Genomic DNA, 19,322 nt, shown 5'->3' with positions numbered 1-19,322 from the left:
TACTCTGTAGGCTGACCTCAGGGGGCTTGTTTCTGTAAGGGGAGGGAGTGAGTGAGGTGGTGTTCATTCCCACAGCTTCCTAAGACAGCTGAACAATGGTAACTCATTTTCACACTGAAAAATTGAACCCGTCCCAATAATACACATACCTCACAATATATACATGGTGGAAATTATTCCCCAGAATAATTTTCCCAGAATCCTGTGCTGTTTGTTTGGAATCATAACAAAGTTCCTGTAGGGGATCTTGTGAGTCCAGCTGCTTCACACTATACTCCAGGCTCAGCCACAGTGTTTGCCAGACGAGACAAAGCTAGTCAGGATTTGCCTGGATGAACCTGACAAATTAGTCAACAAGCACTTGGGTGCATTACAGCCTCAAACCCGGGCAGCTAATTCATTAACGCGAGTGGCGCTATACGCTAAGCTGCTCCTGACCCATTAAGCTTGTTAAAATTCCCTGCTAATTACTTAGGACCTGCGATGTATTGGAGCAGAGGTAGAGAGGCCACAGGCTGCTGCACAGCCATGCCTGTAAGAGGGGCTGAGAGTGGGGGTGGGCAGGCGGGCGGGGGATACCATAAATCAGCTGTCCCACCTCCCAGTGCTCTGTCTGCCATGTCGAGGCTAAACTCGGGGCAGCACCGATTGTCAGAGTCTCTGCCGTCAGCAATCCTTCAGCCTCCTTCCCAGAAACCTCGCTACTGTTAACCAACTTGCTGGCCTGGTGGCCGGCTGCAGACAAGCTCACACTGCATCTGCCTGCTGGCCCAGCGGTCGGCTGCAGACAAGCTCACACTGCATCTGCCTGCTGGCCTGGTGCACTGGCTGCAGACAAGCCCACACTGCATATTCCTGCTGGACCGGCGGCTAGCAACAGACAAGCCCCACACTACATCTGCCTGCTGGCCCAGTGGCCAGCTGAAAATGAGCCCACACTGCATCTACCTACTGGCCTGGTGGCCGGCTGCAGACAAGCCTACACTGCATATTCCTGCTGGACCGGCGGCTAGCAACAGACAAGCCCACACTTCATCCACCTTTCCTATCAAGTGAAGGCTCTGCTCTGCATCCATCTCATTACAGTGGCATAGGGCAGGCAGTGGCTGCACTTGCCTACTATACTGTGTATTTCAGTGACAGGTCTGGTAAGTGCTTTCATAAAGCAGCAGCTGGAATGTGTGACCCATAGCTTGGTGATCTTAAACTTTCATGACCCTGCCACATGAAGTACACTCCTCAGCACCCGCAAAGCACAAAATCAAAACCGTTTCCCCTTCTCTTTCTGTGACATGCATAGGAGCCGTAAGCGACCCTGACATTTTGGTTCTTCCTGATGGTTTCTGATGGTGTTTTTTGGCAGTTTTCCCATGCGTGGGAGCCAGTGACGGCCCGGACCATTGGCAGTCTTCTGCACTCTGGGACTTGTTGCTTGGTGCTTGGCTGCTGTCTGTTGGCACAACTTCAAGTTCTATGCATTTATGTGACTGCTGGCTACTGACTGGAATTACCTGCACCATGCGGGGGTTGGGCATTTCCTGGACAGGGGGTGGATTGTGTCAGGCAAGGCTGCAAGGGTAGGACCTCCTGCCAAGAGTCTGATTGACACAGACATCCATGTGCAGACTCACTCACACTGAAAGTACTGAGACTGTCCAGTCAGCACTTCTTACCTTTAGTATGTCCTTGGTCAGTGGCATAGCTGCCAGATCCTCAGCAGAAGTTGACACAGGACAGGTTACAGCAACTCACAACAGGCACTTTCTACAGCTCTCCGATCACTGGCCAGCTGGTTATGCCTTTATTTATTCCTGTAATATGACATAGCAGGTATTGGGTGATTGACGAGATTGATAATATATTTATTATGAATGTATTTCTCATTTTTCTTTGAGTCCTTCGCATCAGTCTGTGCCTGTGGCAGAGTCCTGCTGCTCCAAATCAACTATTTATGACCTGCCTTGACCATGGACAGAGCTTCCAATATACGCTTGATCGCAAATCATGGGCTTGCTTCCTGGTGCACCTGAGAACTGCCCAGCAGTCTCCAGACAGCTGCATCTGAGCAGGATGTAGATGAGGGGGAGGTCCACCCACAACCTTTTTTATATGAGGAATCAAGGAGAAATAGGCACTTTTCTCCTGCTTCATCAGCCCAGGCTACACAGTGTCCACGGGAAGAGAGGGGGCGGGACCTCGGCCTGTCTGGAGAAGCCTGCTAAAACTGCCCTGGACATTGCAAAAAGAGGAGACCCAGATCTGAGTGTGATAAATGGCTTCCATCTCAAGGAAGTTTTAAGAATTAAGAAGGTGCCATGACAGGAGGTGATCTATTAAATTAGCCCCCACCTCTGCTACGAACAGGGATCGTTAGCCACCCGGTGACAGCCGGACAGTAACAGAGCGCCCAATTACAATGGCGGGCTGTATCATTCTGTATGGGGGCGTTTCTCAGTAGTGCCACATCAATAGTCATGGGAGAGAGTTCCGCCTGACCAACGCCGGGATGTGTCACAGACCCCACGAATCACAGGCCTCATGAACAGTGAAACAAGCATTGTGCCCATCAGCAACTATGCAGAATTAAAGCTCCAGGGCAGTTGGCCCCCTCCTGGCATTCCTGATAATCACCAGCTCAGGGAGGGTGTGTGCATGGGGAGCACCCCCATGCTGGGGTGAACACTCACCCTACTACCTCTTTGTGGCGTGTGGGAGCCCACCAGGTATCGCATCACATTGCATCAACACACATGAACACACACATGTCGTTCGGCACTGCGCGCACACTCTGAGTAATGCACATTACTGCTGAGGGGTAAATAGCAGTGACGTGCATGTTTATGAAAAGCATTCTGTTGACACTCACTCTCACCAAACAAAAATCTCATTTCTTCTTCTTGATTTACATTGTTTAGCTTCCTTGGTATTTAAAGGTGAAATTGGTGGGGAACCTGAGAGCACCAGACACGGCTAGGATGTATTTACTCTTTGGAAGTCGGGGCGTGCTCACGCGTAGAAAATTGGGTTAGGAAAGATCACATTCGGGTTAAATCAAAAAGTGAGAGAGACGGAGTGAGCGGCAGGCCGAGAAACAAGATTGCTTAGGGGAGGTTGCAGGCAAGGCAGCTGAATGGTGAGCGGGGGCCCGGCGCCTCGGAAGATAGCAGCCGCCGCAGGGATTAAAACAGCGAGTGAATTCAGGAGGGGCCTGCCTGGGCAGAGATTAAGTGGTGATTGGGAAGGGGCTGTAATTGGTCTTCTGGTACAAGTGGCATATCCAAACTGCCAGACTCCTCACTGACTGACGGCTGAGGTCTTGCTTACGATAACTTTGGACCGGTACCAGCTGGCCCTCCTGCACCGGCGATCTGCAGTGAACTACTCACAGTCCCGTCGGTGGTGGGCAGTGTCGAGATCATGAGTTCAGCCCTTTGGGGAGGGTGGCCCGGATGTGGCAGAAGGTGTGGCTTCTGGTAGCCTGGGAATAACAGGGTCTTGATGATTTTCAGAGCAGATATATATTATTCTGGGTGTTTATACGGTGAATATCTCTCCCGGTGTTTGTGTGTACGGTGAATATCTCTCCCGGTGTTTGTGTGTATGGTGAATATGTATCTGGGTGTTTGTGTGTATGGTGAATATGTATCTGGGTGTTTGTGTGTACGGTGAATATGTATCTGGGTGTTTGTGTGTACGGTGAATATCTCTCCCGGTGTTTGTGTGTACGGTGAATATCTCTCCCGGTGTTTGTGTACGGTGAGTACCTATCCGGGTCTTTGTGTGTATGGAGAACAAACTGGCTTCATATTGCCACATGAAGGATGCAGGAAGCCTTTTAAGCCATAACACCCTGTCATGTTTTTTGCAGATATGGCTGCGTTTGAACTTGAGAAGGGGTGCAGATGGGATCTGTGGGACAGCCTGAATGTCAGGGGCCCCAACATGGGGGGGGGGGGGGCATCACAATCTTTCATTTCCTCTTTGTAACTCATGGCTTTCTTTCTCGCCCTCTACCTATCTCTCTCTCTTTCTGTCTCTCTCTTTCTCTCAGTCTCCCTGTCTCGCTTACCTCTCTTTGCCAGCATGTCCCTTTTCTGTCGCACCTCCTGCAGGATAATTCACCTGACAACAAGCTGTTTTGATCCCTGTCTGGGTGGCTCCCCTGGGCCTTGTCTCACTAATTGCTTGGCCGGGCTGAGCCTGGCCATTGTAACAGACCCTTCTTGCATCTTTCAGCTTCATATTTGCACTGGCCAGCTTTCTAATTGATTACTCTCACAGTCACATAATTGGAATTCATGTCTTTTTTTTTAACCAACCTCTGGTATCTCCTATTTCCGGGAGAATCATTTTTTAAGAGGATTTATTTCTTTTATTTGACTTTTAATGAATTTATGCACCCCAGAGGATATGCCAGTGTAGAGCTTCATGAAGTCCTTTATAGTTTTGCTGGGTTAACCCTTTAGTCACTAATACCAGCCGCGTCAGGACGCCCCCCACTGGACATTTGACTCATTTCCTGGTCATTTCTGTTTCTCGTGTTGCGGCGACTAGTTCGTGGCAGTAAACACAGTAGACATTGATCACTGACAGTGGAGTCACATGAAACTAGAGCAATTACAGGTCCACCCCCTCCCACCCACGAACCCAGAGTCCTTAATGACCCCCCCCCCCACCCCCCCCCAACAAACACAGGTCCCGGGATCAAACTCCCCCTTTCAACACAGAGAGCAACAATGGAAAAATAACTGTTCATTAATCTGCATGCACCCCCCCAGGAGTGCAGTTCCTATATAAACTACTCATACGCATTGATTGGAGAGGGATGCCTATCGATGCTCTGATGAGTGAATGCTGATTGCTCAGAGGCTCAGGCGAGGCCAAATTGTTTTAAATGAAGTTTCTGCAAAAACCCGTCACTTTGAAAAGGACAAACTTTTCAAAGCAGGCAGGCAGGTTGAAATGAGGAGGGGGTCCTTTCATTTTTTGTAACAACAGGGGCCGTGCGTGTTTGAGCCGTGGTTGTGAATTGGGCTCCAGTAATGCCCTCCATACACATAAATCTGGTCAAATCTCCCTAATCAGGTACTCCGTACTAGGACACACAGTCACAGTGCTGGTGGATAATGCCTGTGCTTGGAATCAGTGTCTGAAGGCCAGCCTATCCCTTGGCGAGGGGTCACACCGAATGGCTGTATCCTCGCCTTGCCCTGGGCTCACCCCCATGCCCCCATGCCCCAGGTGGGTGGGGCTGTCTGCCCTATTCTCGTGCAGATGGTATCCTCAGAGCCATGGTGGGGGCAATGGTCCTGACCTGGGATGTAGCGAGGTGTGTGCGTGGTGGGGCTGCACGGCCCTCAGTGATCGCCATTGCTGCAGCAAGCTGCCTAGAGAGCTACCCAACAGAGGAAGGTGAGAGGAACCCAGGGAAGTGCCGGCGGCCTCACACAGCATGGTGCCCACATGGGGCCGGGGTCGTGTGTGCTCTAGATGGCCGGGGCTGCTGCCTGCAGCTGTCTAGGCCAGTCGCAGCCTTTGATATCATTTCTATGATAGGGATTGCATGCGGTGGGCCTAGGCACAGACAGAGACTGCGTGCAGTCGGCTGAAACAAAGACGTATTGTATTTGGTGAGCTGAGACGCAGACAGGGACTATGTGCAGTGGGCTGAGATACAGACAGAGATTGCATGCAGTGGGCTGAGAGGCAGACATGGACTGCGTGTGGTAGACTGAGACGCAGACAAGGACTGCGTGCTGTGGGCTGAGACGTAGACAGGGAATACATGCAATGGGCCTAGACGCAGACAGGGACTGCATGCACTGGGCTGAGACGCAGACGGACTGCATATGTTGGGCTCAGACGGAGACAGGGGCTGCGTGCAGTGGGCTGAGAAACTGACAGGGACTGCGTGCAGTGGGCTGAGATGGAGACAGGGAATGTATGCAGTGCAGTAAGAGGCAAACAGGAACCATGTGCAGTGGACTGAGAGGCAGACAGGGGCGGCATGCAGTGCAATGAGATGCAGACAGGGGCTGCGTGCGGTGGACTGAGAAGCAGCCCAATGTTTAATTTTATACATGTAGTATTTTAAATTCCCATTGCAGTGTGCCATTTAGCATTCCTGGCGGTTTAAATTCCCAGTCTGGTGTGGCAGTTAACATTCCTAGTGTATTAAATTTCCAGTTTGGAAATGCTGTTTAGCATTTGCAGTGTTTTAAATTGCCATTTAGCATTCCCAGTGTTCTAAATTCCCTGTCTGGGAATGCTGTTTAGCAGGCCGTGTGTCTTCCTCAGCCCCCTGGGACACATCCTGCTACTTGCATCTCTTCCCTCCTCTCTGACATTATTTGCTTGACTAACTTGTCCCTGTGGAACTAACATGGCAAAGTAATGATGTTTGTACAGGAAGATGGGCCAGTTCTGCTCAGCTCTGCTCTGTGGCCAGGGACACCTGCTGCTAATGACTGAACATGTACTGAACACTCACTGGACCAAGTGCTGACTGAACATACACTGGACTCTGACTGGACCCAGTACCAACTAAACATACACTGGATGCTGAGTGGGCTGAGTACTGACTGAATGCGTACTGAGCACAAATTGACTGGGCCTTGTACTTCCTGAATACTGACTGAACGCAGTATTCACTGAACATATTTTGAACACTGATCAAGCCCTGTACTCCCTCTTGATAGCTCCCCTCAGTGAGGTGGGGGCTGTTTGGGTGGGCAAGCAATCTAAGCTACAGGGGTATATGAGAGGTGGGGGTGGGAGGCTGGAAGTTGCTGAGTATGGTGGAGGAGCGGGTGCTAATGAGACGGGAGGGGGCTTGTGAATTCCTCAGGGGAGCCATTGCTGGGCTGGCAGACACTCCGACTCCTACTGGGCATGCTCACAAGGGAGCGCATCTTGCTGCCGTCTGAGCCCGAAGTGAGAGCCAGCCTCTGCTATCAGGGCAAAGTGCATTTAATCACTGGGGCTGGGAGGGGGGCGACTTGCCTGGAATGGTAATTAGGGGGTGGGAGCGCATAGAACTGTTCTTGTCATCTCGTCCATCTCAGAGAAGTTCAATACGGTAATGGAGAGGCAGGGCAGTACCGTGTATGCTGGCGGCCCTGTTCCGGGCCGGCCAGCTGCATTCGGGGGCCGGGGTCAGGTCCAGGCAGCACCGTGTATCCTGGCGGCCCTGTTCCGGGCCGGCCAGCTGCATTCGGGGGTCGGGGTCAGGTCCAGGCAGCACTGGAGGCCGGTGCGTCACGGCACTCTGTGTCCTGAGGGTGCAGGAGCAATGTCAGGTGTTGGTGTGAAGCTCCCCGAAGGTGGGCCTGGATCGCTCCACTGGCCCACATGCTTCCTCTCCTCTTCCTGCTCCTCCTCTTTTCCCCTTGGCATGGTACGGCTCCAACCCCCCTTCAGCATGGTTCGCTGATCACTCGGTGACTTGCTGTGGACCACGGGCCTCAGGACAACTCTGCACAGACGTAAATGTACCAGCACAGCAAGCTGAACTGTTTGAGTAAAAAATTAAAAATGCAACATTTTCAACATCCCCCCCCCCCAAAGAGAATTGAGCCTGAGCATCCTCAGGGCTGGCACTCTCCACGCACAGGGCCCACCCTCTCTAAACCTATGCACACATGCTCTCGACACACACACACAGGGTGCAGGCCTGCCCTCTCGACACACACACACAGGGTGCAGGGCTGCCCTCTTGACACACACACACACAGGGTGCAGGGCTGCCCTCTTGACACACACACGCACAGGCTCCACCTTCTCAACATATGCACAGGCCCTGCCCTCTCGACATACACAGAGAAGCCTCACCCTCTTGACACCCTCACACACAGGCCCCGCCCTCTTGACACAAACAAATACACACAGGCCCTGCCCTCTCAACACGCACACACATACAGGCCCCACCCTTTTCACACACAGACCCTGCCCTCTCGACACACACACACACCCACAGGCCCCGCCCTCTCGACACACACACACACCCACAGGCCCCGCCCTCTCGACACACACACACACACACACACACACACCCACAGGCCCCGCCCTCTCGACACACACACACACCCACAGGCCCCGCCCTCTCGACACACACCCACAGGCCCCACCCTCTCGACACACACCCACAGGCCCCGCCCTCTCGACACACACACACACCCACAGGCCCCGCCCTCTCGACACACACACACACACACACACACACCCACAGGCCCCGCCCTCTTAACACACACACACCCACAGGCCCCGCCCTCTCGACACACACACACACACACCCACAGGCCCCGCCCTCTCGACACACACACACACACCCACAGGCCCCGCCCTCTTAACACACACACACCCACAGGCCCCACCCTCTCGACACACACACACACACCCACAGGCCCCGCCCTCTCGACACACACCCACAGGCCCCGCCCTCTCGATACACACACACACACACACACAGGCCCCGCCCTCTCAATACACACACACACACAGGCCCCACCCTCTCAACACATACACTCGCCCACAGGCCCCTTCTTCTCGACACACACACACACACACACACACACACATACAGGCCCTACCCTTTCAACACACACACACAGTTACACAGCCCAGAACATTGTGGGCTGGTCTCTCACTGAGTTCAGTGTTCAACACACAAAGGACATCTGTGCCGAGCCAGTGGCCCCACCCCCAATATTACCCAGCCAAAGCCTGCTGGCTGGGTTCCATCCTCAGCCCTCCCCCGCCCTCTGTCACGTTTCGGATGCCGACACCCAGTCAGCCTGCATTCCAACACTGCATATCCTGCTGATCACTCCTCTCCATCACCTCCACCCGGAAAATTAGTTTGTGTCTAAATGTCCCCACAATGTGGTAAAACCTGTTACTTTATATCTTATGAGGACATTTTTGGTCCCTGCAATATAAACCTTGTATTTTGTTTGGTTACTTATAGTTAGGGCTGGGTAGGGGTTAAGGTTGTCCTGGTAAGGGTTAGGATTCTGGCCTTAGAAATGAATTGAAAGTCCCTTCATTGATAGGAATATGTGAACTGTGTGTGTATGTATGTGTGTGTGTGTGTGTGTGTGTGTGTGCTTGTGTGTGTGTGTATGTGTGCGTGTGTGCGCGTGTGTGTGTGTGTGTTTGTGTGTGTGTGTGTGTGTGTGTGTATGTGTGCGTGTGTGCGCGCGCGTGTGTGTGTGTGTGTGTGTGTGCGGGTGCACCTGCATTTCCTACTGTGTGGTTTGTTTGTTTTCCCCTCCTCCGCGTGCCCACCCCCACCCACCCCTCGGGTCCCTCGCCGAGATCGATCGCTGGTCTGAGCAGCCGCTAACCCCGGGAAGCTGGAGTAATGAGTTCACATGTGAGGGCATTGACTGGGGCCTGACAGCACACTGACACTGTCTTGCCTGCCCCTCCACGGCAGGATCCTCCCTGCCCCGCCATCTCCCTCTTCCTTTGCCTGAAAATGGAGAGATGAAAATTGGCCCCGCCCATCTCCCTCTTGCAGGGACGGGCCTCTCCCAGCCACACCGGGGACCCACTCGGCTGCTCTGGACATCAGACAGTGGCCGTTTTTGTCCACGTCCGAGGTGGTGATCTTAGCACACCGCAGTAGAAGCACAGGGAGGGGCTCCGCGGCTGGATTAACACGCCACTCCTGTCACACGCGTCTTGCCAGCCCCTCGTTACCACAGCAACGTACCCGTCCCCGCCTCACAGCTGGCTACCAGGGATGGGGTTAAGGGTGCGTCTGCATGACTGTGTGAAAATCAGGCAGTGTTAACAGCACAGTGAAGATGGACTTCCTGAAATGAGGTCAGGAATATGGTGAGATCACCATAATTACATCAGCAGTCCATACACAGACGTATGGTTGAGGACGTCACCCCTCGCACTTCTGGGATCATTAAAGGTATAAGTCCGACATGAGCCTTACATTACATTACATTACAGCGAGGACATGCTGGATGTTCACATGTTTGCTGGCCTGTCCTGGCAGACGGCAGGACGAGGGCATGGGGCTGCTTCTGCTCATGGAGGTCTGGCTGCCAGTATGTGTCGATGATCAATACAGGCCGTTTTGATGGCTCTACACTTTGTCAGCTCTCATACCTCCTCCTCACTGCTCCCCCTCATAACTTCTCACTGCTCCTCCTCACAGCTTCTTGCTGCTCTTCCTCATACTGTAGCTCTCCTTGCAGCTCCTCCTCACAGCTACTCACTTCTCTCCCTCCCAACTCCTCCTCCTAGCTCCTCCTCACAGCTTCTCGCAGCTCTCCCTCACAGCTCCTCCCGTTCCTTGCATGTTTAGTTGTTGTCCAAATGTATAAGGTGGCAGCTTGTGTGATGACATAGTACCTGGACATGGACCTGAACAAAGTGCCTGAAACCCCAGGTCTGGAAATGCAGGATGAGCCTATGGACAGCTGGCCAATCACATGCCTCGGTATGAGCGGCCGGCCAATCACATGCCTCGGTATGAGCGGCCGGCCAATCACATGCCTCGGTATGAGCGGCCGGCCTGTGAAGGACATCGCGTGATGCTGCTTTGGATGAAGGGCTCTGATAAGCAGCTGAATTCTTTAAGAAAAGCGGCAGAAGGCAGCTTCCTGGCATTATTCAGGAGATCCAACCCCCCCCCACCCCACCAGTCTCACTGCAGCCGGCTGTGTGGGAGACAGGAAGCCAGTGGAAGGGGGAAGAATGTCACAGTGGGGGTGGGCATGGTGCCGGTTTCTGTGTGAACCGTGGCCACAGCTGTGCTCTGGGGATGGGGGGGCTCTGGAATCATAACCCAGGGCCTCATGTGTCCCCTTGCCCCCCCTCGCCGGGGCCAGCTTGGCATGGCCAGCGACAACATCAGCCCCGGGGGCCATGGGATCCTTGGCCCCGTCTCTCTGGAGCAGTGTGGGCCAGAGCCCTGGAGGAATGCAGCTTGGCCTGCTAGCCCGGTCGCCCCAGCCAGCCGCAGAGCATTGTGGGATAGTGGCTGTCCCCCCGCAAATCACATGCTCTCGCTTTTGCACATAATCATGGCCGCTCGGAGCAGGCCTCATTTCTCACTAGTGTAAGCTGCTTTCCTAAGTGGCTTAAGCAGATTACTGAGGAGGCGCGGGTGGCTCCGGCCCCCGGGGAGGGTCACATAGACCAGGCTGCAGGGGTCCTCCGCCTCCTCTCTCAAAATGGGCGGCAGAGTTTGGCTTTCGACAGAATTTGCTGTCACTATGCAGCTTTTTACTGTGGGTCACAGTGATTCCTTCTGTTCTGTTTAGGGTCCCTTTATAGGCATATTAGCAAATAGGGTTTTTCTATTTTCTCTTTTTTTCTACCTGGAAAATCTACTGTGAGCAAAGAGAGGGGGCCCTCCCCCCAAATAAAGTGAGGGGTCATCATGTTCACATGGAAACGCCGGCTCTCCTGCAGCTGTTGCTCCTGTTACCCCCTTGGTTGGGCCCCATCCATTCACTTCTGAAGCTAAGGGGAACAGTTGGGAGATGGGGGGAGCTCAGAGGCTCAACAGGTGGGGCAAAAATCACTGCTGAGAGCAGGAAAAACAGTATCACAGCTGCCCCATGCTCATGGCGACAGGAAGGAGCCAGAGGCGCTATGGGGGAAGCAGCCAGGTCGTAAGGCCGCCTGTAAGCAGAGAGCTCACAGAAGGCACGTTTCTTCCTCTTCTGTTCTCTGTTTTCCGGCCAGATGTACCGTGGGGTTCCTACAGAAGGCGAAAAATTGCACTGTGCTGCATCGATCGAATCATCCCTCAAAGCAACGTGTGGCCAAATTAAACTTGCGTTTCTTCCTGTTGATTTTTTCACTCATAAAGATTTTTGGTGACTCAAGTTGTGGATGTCGCCGCAGGGGAAATCCAGCTGCCCTCTGTCCCAGAAACCTGTAAGAGTTTCTCTGTGTCCCTGCAGCCATCAGGAGTGCCAGGCCACCCATGGGACACACTTTGTCCCCCCTGGATTCTTCCCACAATGCACTGCGCTTCCGCCTCTCCACAGAGTGCTTCCCTGTCCCCGCGTGGCAGAGTGTTAACTCAAACGGGGGGTGTGCTTTGTGGCTTCACATGCATGTGCTACACAGCTGTGACAACATGGGGGGGGGGGGCGGTGGTGGAAGTAGAGAAAAGCCACGTTTCACGCTGGGGCTCCTCTGCATGCACCGATGACCAGGATGGGCTCTGTTTTTGTTTGTTAAGTGCCTGCATTCGTAATGCTTTCATTTGGCTCATGCAGTTCTCTCATTTCTCATGTCAAACGGAAGAACAGTGTTTAGGGCGCTCGTGTGAGCAGGCATGGAAAGAGGCTTTTACTGTGCACAGCTTTCAGCTTTCAGGAACATCAGCCCCAGGGGGTCTGTGCCCAGCGCCTCAGCACCCACATGCTGCTCCGCAGTTTGAGGCTCACTCAGTCGTATGAAGCTGTGACTGGCATCTTCAGTGGCCTCACAGAGGCGGTGCTGGTCACACGGACCAGCTCGGCACTCGCGGCAGGTCATGTGGGGACGCGGCCTACTTCACCTCTTTTACTGCTTTCAGGTGTTGATTTTATGGCCAAGCAGTTTGGGATTTGCACTCACTTTTCCTAAACAGGTTTGAAGGGAGGTTATACTTTTGCAAACCTCCCTATGGCATTAAGCCTGAGCGGCCTGCACCCAGGCCAGGGGTATTGGGGGCAGAGAAAGGCCACATCCGTCCCTGCTGTCACCCCCTGCACTCATTCAACTGATCTCTGGATCAGTACTGGTGATTGTGTAAAGGTAAATAGGTCATGTTAGCAAAGCATGCCAATTAACTGTGTTCCCGCTAACTGGACTTCCTGGGTGGGGTGGGGGGGGGGGGGGTATCTCCCATTGTGATAGAGTAACTCGCACCTTTTCCTCCCAGTTATTGTGTTTGCTCTCGCTAGCATCTTGGGTGGACAATGTGTCACTTCCAGTGAAGTCAGGAATCCCATAATATCCCATAATAATATACATGTCCTGAATGGAAAGTGGAAAGTACCTGCTGTCACCTGGGAGACTAGGGGGAGGATGTGGGGTGCAGTGCATTTGTGTGTGTGTGTGTGTGTGTGTGTGTGTGTGGAAAAAATCTTTTTTAATACCATCATCCGCTTCCACAAAAAACAGAAACACGTTTTCTGTTTTGCCGATTGGGGGTTAGGGGTCACTAATTAGAATACAATAGGGTCAACAGGAAGAGCTCACAAAGACAGGAATGCAGGCGTGTGTAGCTGTGTGTGTGTGTGTGTGTGTGTGTCTGTCTGTCTATGTGTGTGTCTGTATGTGCATATCTGCCTGCCTGTTTCCAAGTCCTCTGTCTGCTGCTTTGTGCTGCCAGTTAACTCCGGAGATGGGATTGACTACAGCCAGCAGAAGCGTGAAAACGTCGGCGATCTGATCCAGGAGACGCTGGAGGTGTTTGAGCGCTACGGGGGAGAGGACTCCTTCATCAACATCAAGTACATGGTCCCCACGTATGAGTCCTGTCTACTGAACTGAGGGGTGCTCCACAGAGCCGTCGGCGAGCTCCGCGCACCACACACCGCTCTCCCCATGTCCTGGGAAGCCGTGTTATACATCTGCAAGCTGCACCACTCGCACAAAAAGAACCTCATTAAAGCAGCACTGTTGTTACTCCTTATTCTGCTCCTCCTCGTCTCCTTTCAGCCCCTCCTCGGTCATCTGCCCAATGCTGCACTTCTGCTAAGATGTGATTCATGAAATCAGAGGCGTCCATTCCTGTGTTGTCCTCGGGGTTAAAACAATAAGACGATAGCGGCCGTCACGGCAGCGTTAAAGTGCTGCAATTTAGCTGCAGTAATTACGGCACAACAAGACAAGGTGGGAAACATGAGGGCACATCTAGCTGCCAGACCAGCCTTTGTACTTAACAGCCGAAAGTTGCAGTTCAACGACAGTGACTGTCAGCATGTACTAGATTTAAGGCAGGAAGGGGGTCTGTGAAGGAGGAGCCCATGTCTGTGGGCGAGTCCAGGCATGCTGGGAAACGGCCGCTGGAATGACAACCAGCCACATACCTCCCGCTACCGCCGGCAGTTACTGCGGAGGCTGTTTTTCAGACCTGAATGTGGGAGCAAGCATCATCTATGGGGGAGGGGGTGGGGGAGGGGCATCAGGCCAAGCGCCGGGCCAGAGCTGCTGGGGGGGGGGGCATTAACCCAGCATCCTGGGCACCCTGTGGATCGAGTGCTGGTAACCCAACCCCTATGAGATCACCAGCCCACAGCTGTCCCGCACTGAGGGGGGGCATCGGACACGGAGCAAAGCCAGCTGCACCCATGACGGGTCACCGTACTGGGAGGGGGGGGTATACACTGTGATACTCACTGTGGTGGTGTCAGGATGTTATCAGGGGTATGGGGGAGGGATATCTCCACAGTTTGTCTGTCGGTGCTGTCCCCCTTCACCTGCCTGACAGTGGACTGTGGGGAAGGGGCAAAATCAGTATCCCCCCCCCCATCCTGACTGCTGTCCCATGCTCCTCCATTCGGTCATATTTGGGGGATTAATCTGCGTGAAATGCCACTTTGTTTTTGTGATTCGGGGATTTTATGAACCCTGAAAGTTAACAAGCGGCAAAAGGCGGGGGGGGGGGGGGGCACCCATGATGGCCTGGGGACATGGGGGTGGGGAAAGGCCTGCGGGGGGCCCAGCGCAGGAAACATCCTCTCTTTGTGTTTGTCTGATCAGCCCCAGCAGGCTGCCTCTCACGTCGGGTCAGCTGTGGGGAAAAGACCTGCGTCCCAGTTTACAGACAAAACCCCTGCACATTTAACCTCAAAATAAAACCCGTCAAACAAAATGAGTCTGCCTCTTAACAATGCCCCCTTATTTATTTCCCCTGAGGCGTTTATATAATTCTCTCCCATTTTTTAATTTTCGGAGTGTAAACAGTATGGGTTACGGTCCCATTTGCCTGGCTATGTTCCTAAAGATTGACATGTGCGTCCCAGTTCACACATCTTCAGTCTCTGCGTGTTGTGTGTCTGCACTGCTCTGCTGCTTCCGTCCCCAGCCATTCTTTCTTTTACTTTTTCATGTAACGGGCAAATTTAACAAGAAGCCACATGGCAAAGTGTGGAATAAAGAAAAATTAATGAAATGAAGGCCTAGTGTGCAGCGTGAGCCCCAAACCTTCACATGATAACTCAGGGAGACTGGCAGATCCCAAACAAGCCCCACGCTCAAGCCAAGCATCAGCCACGATCGACAAATGGCCACCGTGTCTCCTGAAATTTGTCTGAGTTCCCAGAAATACTGTCTCTAATGCTTTCCATATGCAGCATACACCACAGAGGATTAAAGGAGAGTGACCAGGTTAGGTTTCCGGCAATCTGTGAAGCAGAGAGGGTATGGAATCCCAAATAAGAAACAGAGCCAATCAGAGTGACGAGGCAGGAGCCCTCAGCAAGGGGACATGGGGGGAGGCCGTGCGTCCTGTCGGTGAAGCACGCAGGATCAGCGAGGGGACATGGGGGAGGCCGTGCGTCCTGTCGGTGAAGCACGCAGGATCAGCGAGGGGACATGGGGGAGGCCGTGCGTCCTGTCGGTGAAGCGCGCAGGATCAGCGAGGGGACATGGGGGGAGGCCGTGCGTCCTGTCGGTGAAGCGCGCAGGATCATCGAGGGGACATGGGGGAGGCCGTGCGTCCTGTCGGTGAAGCGCGCAGGATCAGCGAGGGGACAAGGGGGGAGGCCGTATATCCTGGCGGTGAAGCGCGCAGGATCAGCGAGGGGACATGGGGGGAGGCCGTGCGTCCTGTCGGTGAAGCGCGCAGGATCGGCAAGGGGACATGGGGGAGGCCGTGCGACCTGTCGGTGAAGCACGCAGGATCGGTGAGGGGACATGGGGGAGGCCGTATATCCTGTCGGTGAAGCACTGTGTGTGTGCACAGTCTGTGTGAAAGTGTGTTTTGTGTGTTGTGCATGTTGCGCTCCTTGAGTCTGTTGAATCCACGGTTCTCGGCCTACAGAGCCCTTACCCCCTAACATGGGCCGCCTCCTCCGCATGTGGATGCCTGTCAGAGCGGTTCTCAAAAGGCAAACTATTAGCAGCAACAATGAAGAAGGGAGAGCACCGCTGCAATGGAAACAAGCCACCCTCAGGGAGCCATTTGTCTTGCTGAAGTCGATGGTGTAGGAGCCTCGCAGCTTGCAGAGCACATGCAGACTTGTCAGTGGTGCACCTGGGAATTTGGCCCCTTCCAGAAGAAAATGGCCCAAAGGCTGGGAATACAGACGAAAGCAACTCGGGGTTGGGAATATGGCCCCTTCCAGAGGAAACCGACTCGGAAGCCAGAAATACGGCCCCTTCCAAAGGAAAGCAACTCGAGAGCCGGGAATACGGCCCCTTCCAGAGTAAAGCGGCCCGTGGGCTGGGGATACGGTCCCATCAAGAGGAAAGCGACTCGGGAACCGGGAATACGGCCCCTTCCAGAGGAAAGCGGCCCATGGGCTGGGAATACGGTCCCATTGAGAGGAAAGCAACTCGGGAACCGGGAATACGGCCCCTTCCAGAGTAAAGCGGCCCGTGGGCTGGGAATATGGCCCCTTCCAGAGGACAGTCTCCCAGGGGCTGGGATTTTACATGTATAATACATGCTGGAATCAGTTACAGTGGAAGCAAAGCTATAATCCCTGAATGAATGATTTATCTGCTGATATTTGCTGGGCTGGGTGTCTGAGTCTGGCCGATTTATGAAACTGAGCGCCCGTCATCCGACTCATGCTGAGCCCCACCCAATGTGGAGAACATGCATGCAGCCCACTGACAGCCCTCCCTGTCATGGCTGCAGCAGAGCCCTCTGTGCTCACCCCCTCCCCCCAACACGGCCTCATGTGTTTCTCTGCCCCTGTGCACTTTGGCCTAAGAGAGGGTTTCTTTGTCCCTGGTGTCAAAGACTTTGGAAAATCGACACAGTGAGGGGAACCACCTCGAAAGCTGACCCACAGAGTAGGGCAAACAGGAAGGTGAGACACAGACTGTCAGCTCTGCAGGCAAGAGAACGGCGTTGCTTATGAAAGCCAGAAGTCAGCAAGCATGCGTGAGTGTAGGCTGAAAACTACACCTTCAACTTGTGGCCATCTCATACCCCCTCTGCTCAGGCCAGCCAGACAGCTTAAAGCTGCTGGAGAATCACATAAGTGGAGAACCACAACAAAGGGGCTTTGTCTGAGGCCATTGTGCCTCTCCCCAGTCACTGTGGGTCAAGTCACAGGAAACCACACTGCAGGACTCAAAAACAGTGTCCCAGAAGGCATGGCCCGTTTGATTACATTCCCATGCAGGGAGGAGGGCCCGTCGTCATCCTTGTGACTGTGGTGTAAATCGCTAGTACAGCTTCTGAATTAAATGGCTCTTTGTGTTATGTGGCTGTTTTTGTGATTGGCGCTTGTAGTTTTTATTAATATAACCGACACTGTGGGTTGCAGTGACCCTGCGATGGCCATCCCCCTCCAAAAGCCGGCTTCCTGCCAACCCAGGAAGTGAGCTCATCTGCGGTGACCAGTCTCACAGGTCCCTCCTATGCCCTCTTCATGAAAGAAGCCAGACACATGCTAAAACGCTATCAACTGTACTGCTAATTGGATTAATTATTAAATGGAATCCGTGTCATTAAAAAATGATGAAAACATGATGTTGTGTGGGATTAGTATCTCTCTTAAAGAGTCACAGGAGCGCATGCAAAGAGCAGTGCATGACACAACCTTGACAGACGCTTAGCGGGGAACCAATTACCATGAGCATGATGCAAATAAGCATCAAGGCACATTCAACGCTTTAAATAAATGCTAAATGTTTCTGATAACAGAATCTTGGGCCTTGTCCATGGATGCTTTTGAAAGGTAAGCCTAAAAACAACCAGCAAACCCCATGAAAAATTACACGTGTATCTTAAAGAAACAGGGAGAGATTTAGCCTGATCAGCAGTGGTGGATGTAAGGGGTGGACGTAAATATGTGGCCATCCCTGTTGCCACCCTACTAAATGAAACATTTTATTTTCCAGTAAATAAATGGTGTGGATTGGCCACCCTCAAATTTTCTGCAGCACCACTGCTGATCAGGTATCGTTGGCCTGTCCATCCGTACATGGCCAAACGTGTCCATGGCAAGCCTCACCTGTGTCTGTGGAGAAATGCTGTGATTGAGACAACTATGTAGGCTACGTGGTTAAATAGCATGTCCGAGGAAAAAAAAAATTTTTTAAAAATTTGGTCGAAATGTCTCTCGGAATTCACCACGGTGTTGGCCTCTGATTTTGTTTTATTTCTGTACAGAAACAGCACAGACGTGGGGGTAAGTGTGTTAAATATTCTTGATAGGTTGGGAATGGGGGGAGCCTTAAGTGCAGCATTCAGTGTTTGCCTGTTTTCACTCCAGAGGATGGACCTGGCGCTTTCCGTGATAAGCCATTGGCCAGCTGGGAACCGGGCAGACCTTGCTATCTGGAGGACTTCCTGTCAATCTCTAATGACAGACTGACAAGGCGATCTGTGTGGTGTCAAGGCAGGAGAGGGATTTGATGTCCATGAATATCTCTCCCGAGGTACCTGGTCTAGACCCACATGCACCTACGAAAGAATGAAGAAGGTAAACTGAGGTCAAAGGTAAAGCTCACATTTAGGCAAGTCCTGCAGACATCGGGAGATGAAATTAAAATTCATAGCGACAAATTACTTCTCCTGGAACAATCGAGGGTAACATTGAATGACTGGGGGCTCATTCAATGCCATGAATCTCTGGGTGGCTTGTGACATTGGCTAATTCATTGAGCTAATTAAATGCAGAAAATCAAAAACACAATTTTCAGTCTGGAGTACAAAGCATGCAATGACTCTGAACTGTGTCTTTCATCCTGGAGAAGAGTGTGGAAGTTGTCAGCATATATCTCGATGAATAAAACAAAAGATTTGCGTGTTTCATTATTTCGCATTTAATGGTACCGAGGACAGTTTAATTCTGTCTGTGTGGACTTTTGCATTATTTCTAAAAGTCTGATCAGATTTGGATTTCAATGGATTTTGCTGCAGTTAATTATACACCAATCAGCCATAACATTAAAACTGCTGACAGGTGAAGTGAATAATATTGATTATCTTGTTACAATGGCACCTGTCAAGGGAGCCGTTATATATTACGAAAGTGAACATTTAGTTCTTGAGGTTGATGTCTTGGAAGCAGGATAAAATGGTCAAATGTAAGGATCTGAGTGACTTTGACAAGGACCAAACTGTGATGGCTAGACAACGATCAGAGCATCTCCAAAACGGCAGGTCTTGT

General features: G+C 52.5%; 1 protein-coding gene across 1 annotated transcript in view; it reads left to right on the top strand.

Annotated features, from left to right (window-relative positions):
- pacrg (PARK2 co-regulated) overlaps positions 1-13,660 on the top strand; it is a 61,165-nt gene extending 47,505 nt beyond the window's left edge. The window contains exon 5 of the mRNA XM_023832954.2: positions 13,358-13,660. Within this exon, the coding sequence (XP_023688722.1) occupies positions 13,358-13,518 (161 nt within the window). The 3' untranslated portion in view covers positions 13,519-13,660. The remainder of the gene's footprint in view (positions 1-13,357) is intronic.
- The last annotated feature ends 5,662 nt before the right edge of the window (positions 13,661-19,322 follow it).

The sequence above is a fragment of the Paramormyrops kingsleyae genome, chromosome 14 (assembly GCF_048594095.1).
Source record: "Paramormyrops kingsleyae isolate MSU_618 chromosome 14, PKINGS_0.4, whole genome shotgun sequence".
Lineage (NCBI taxonomy): Eukaryota > Metazoa > Chordata > Actinopteri > Osteoglossiformes > Mormyridae > Paramormyrops > Paramormyrops kingsleyae.
The sequence above is the reverse complement of the archived record's forward strand: the minus strand, read 5'-3'. Positions and strand labels throughout refer to the sequence as shown.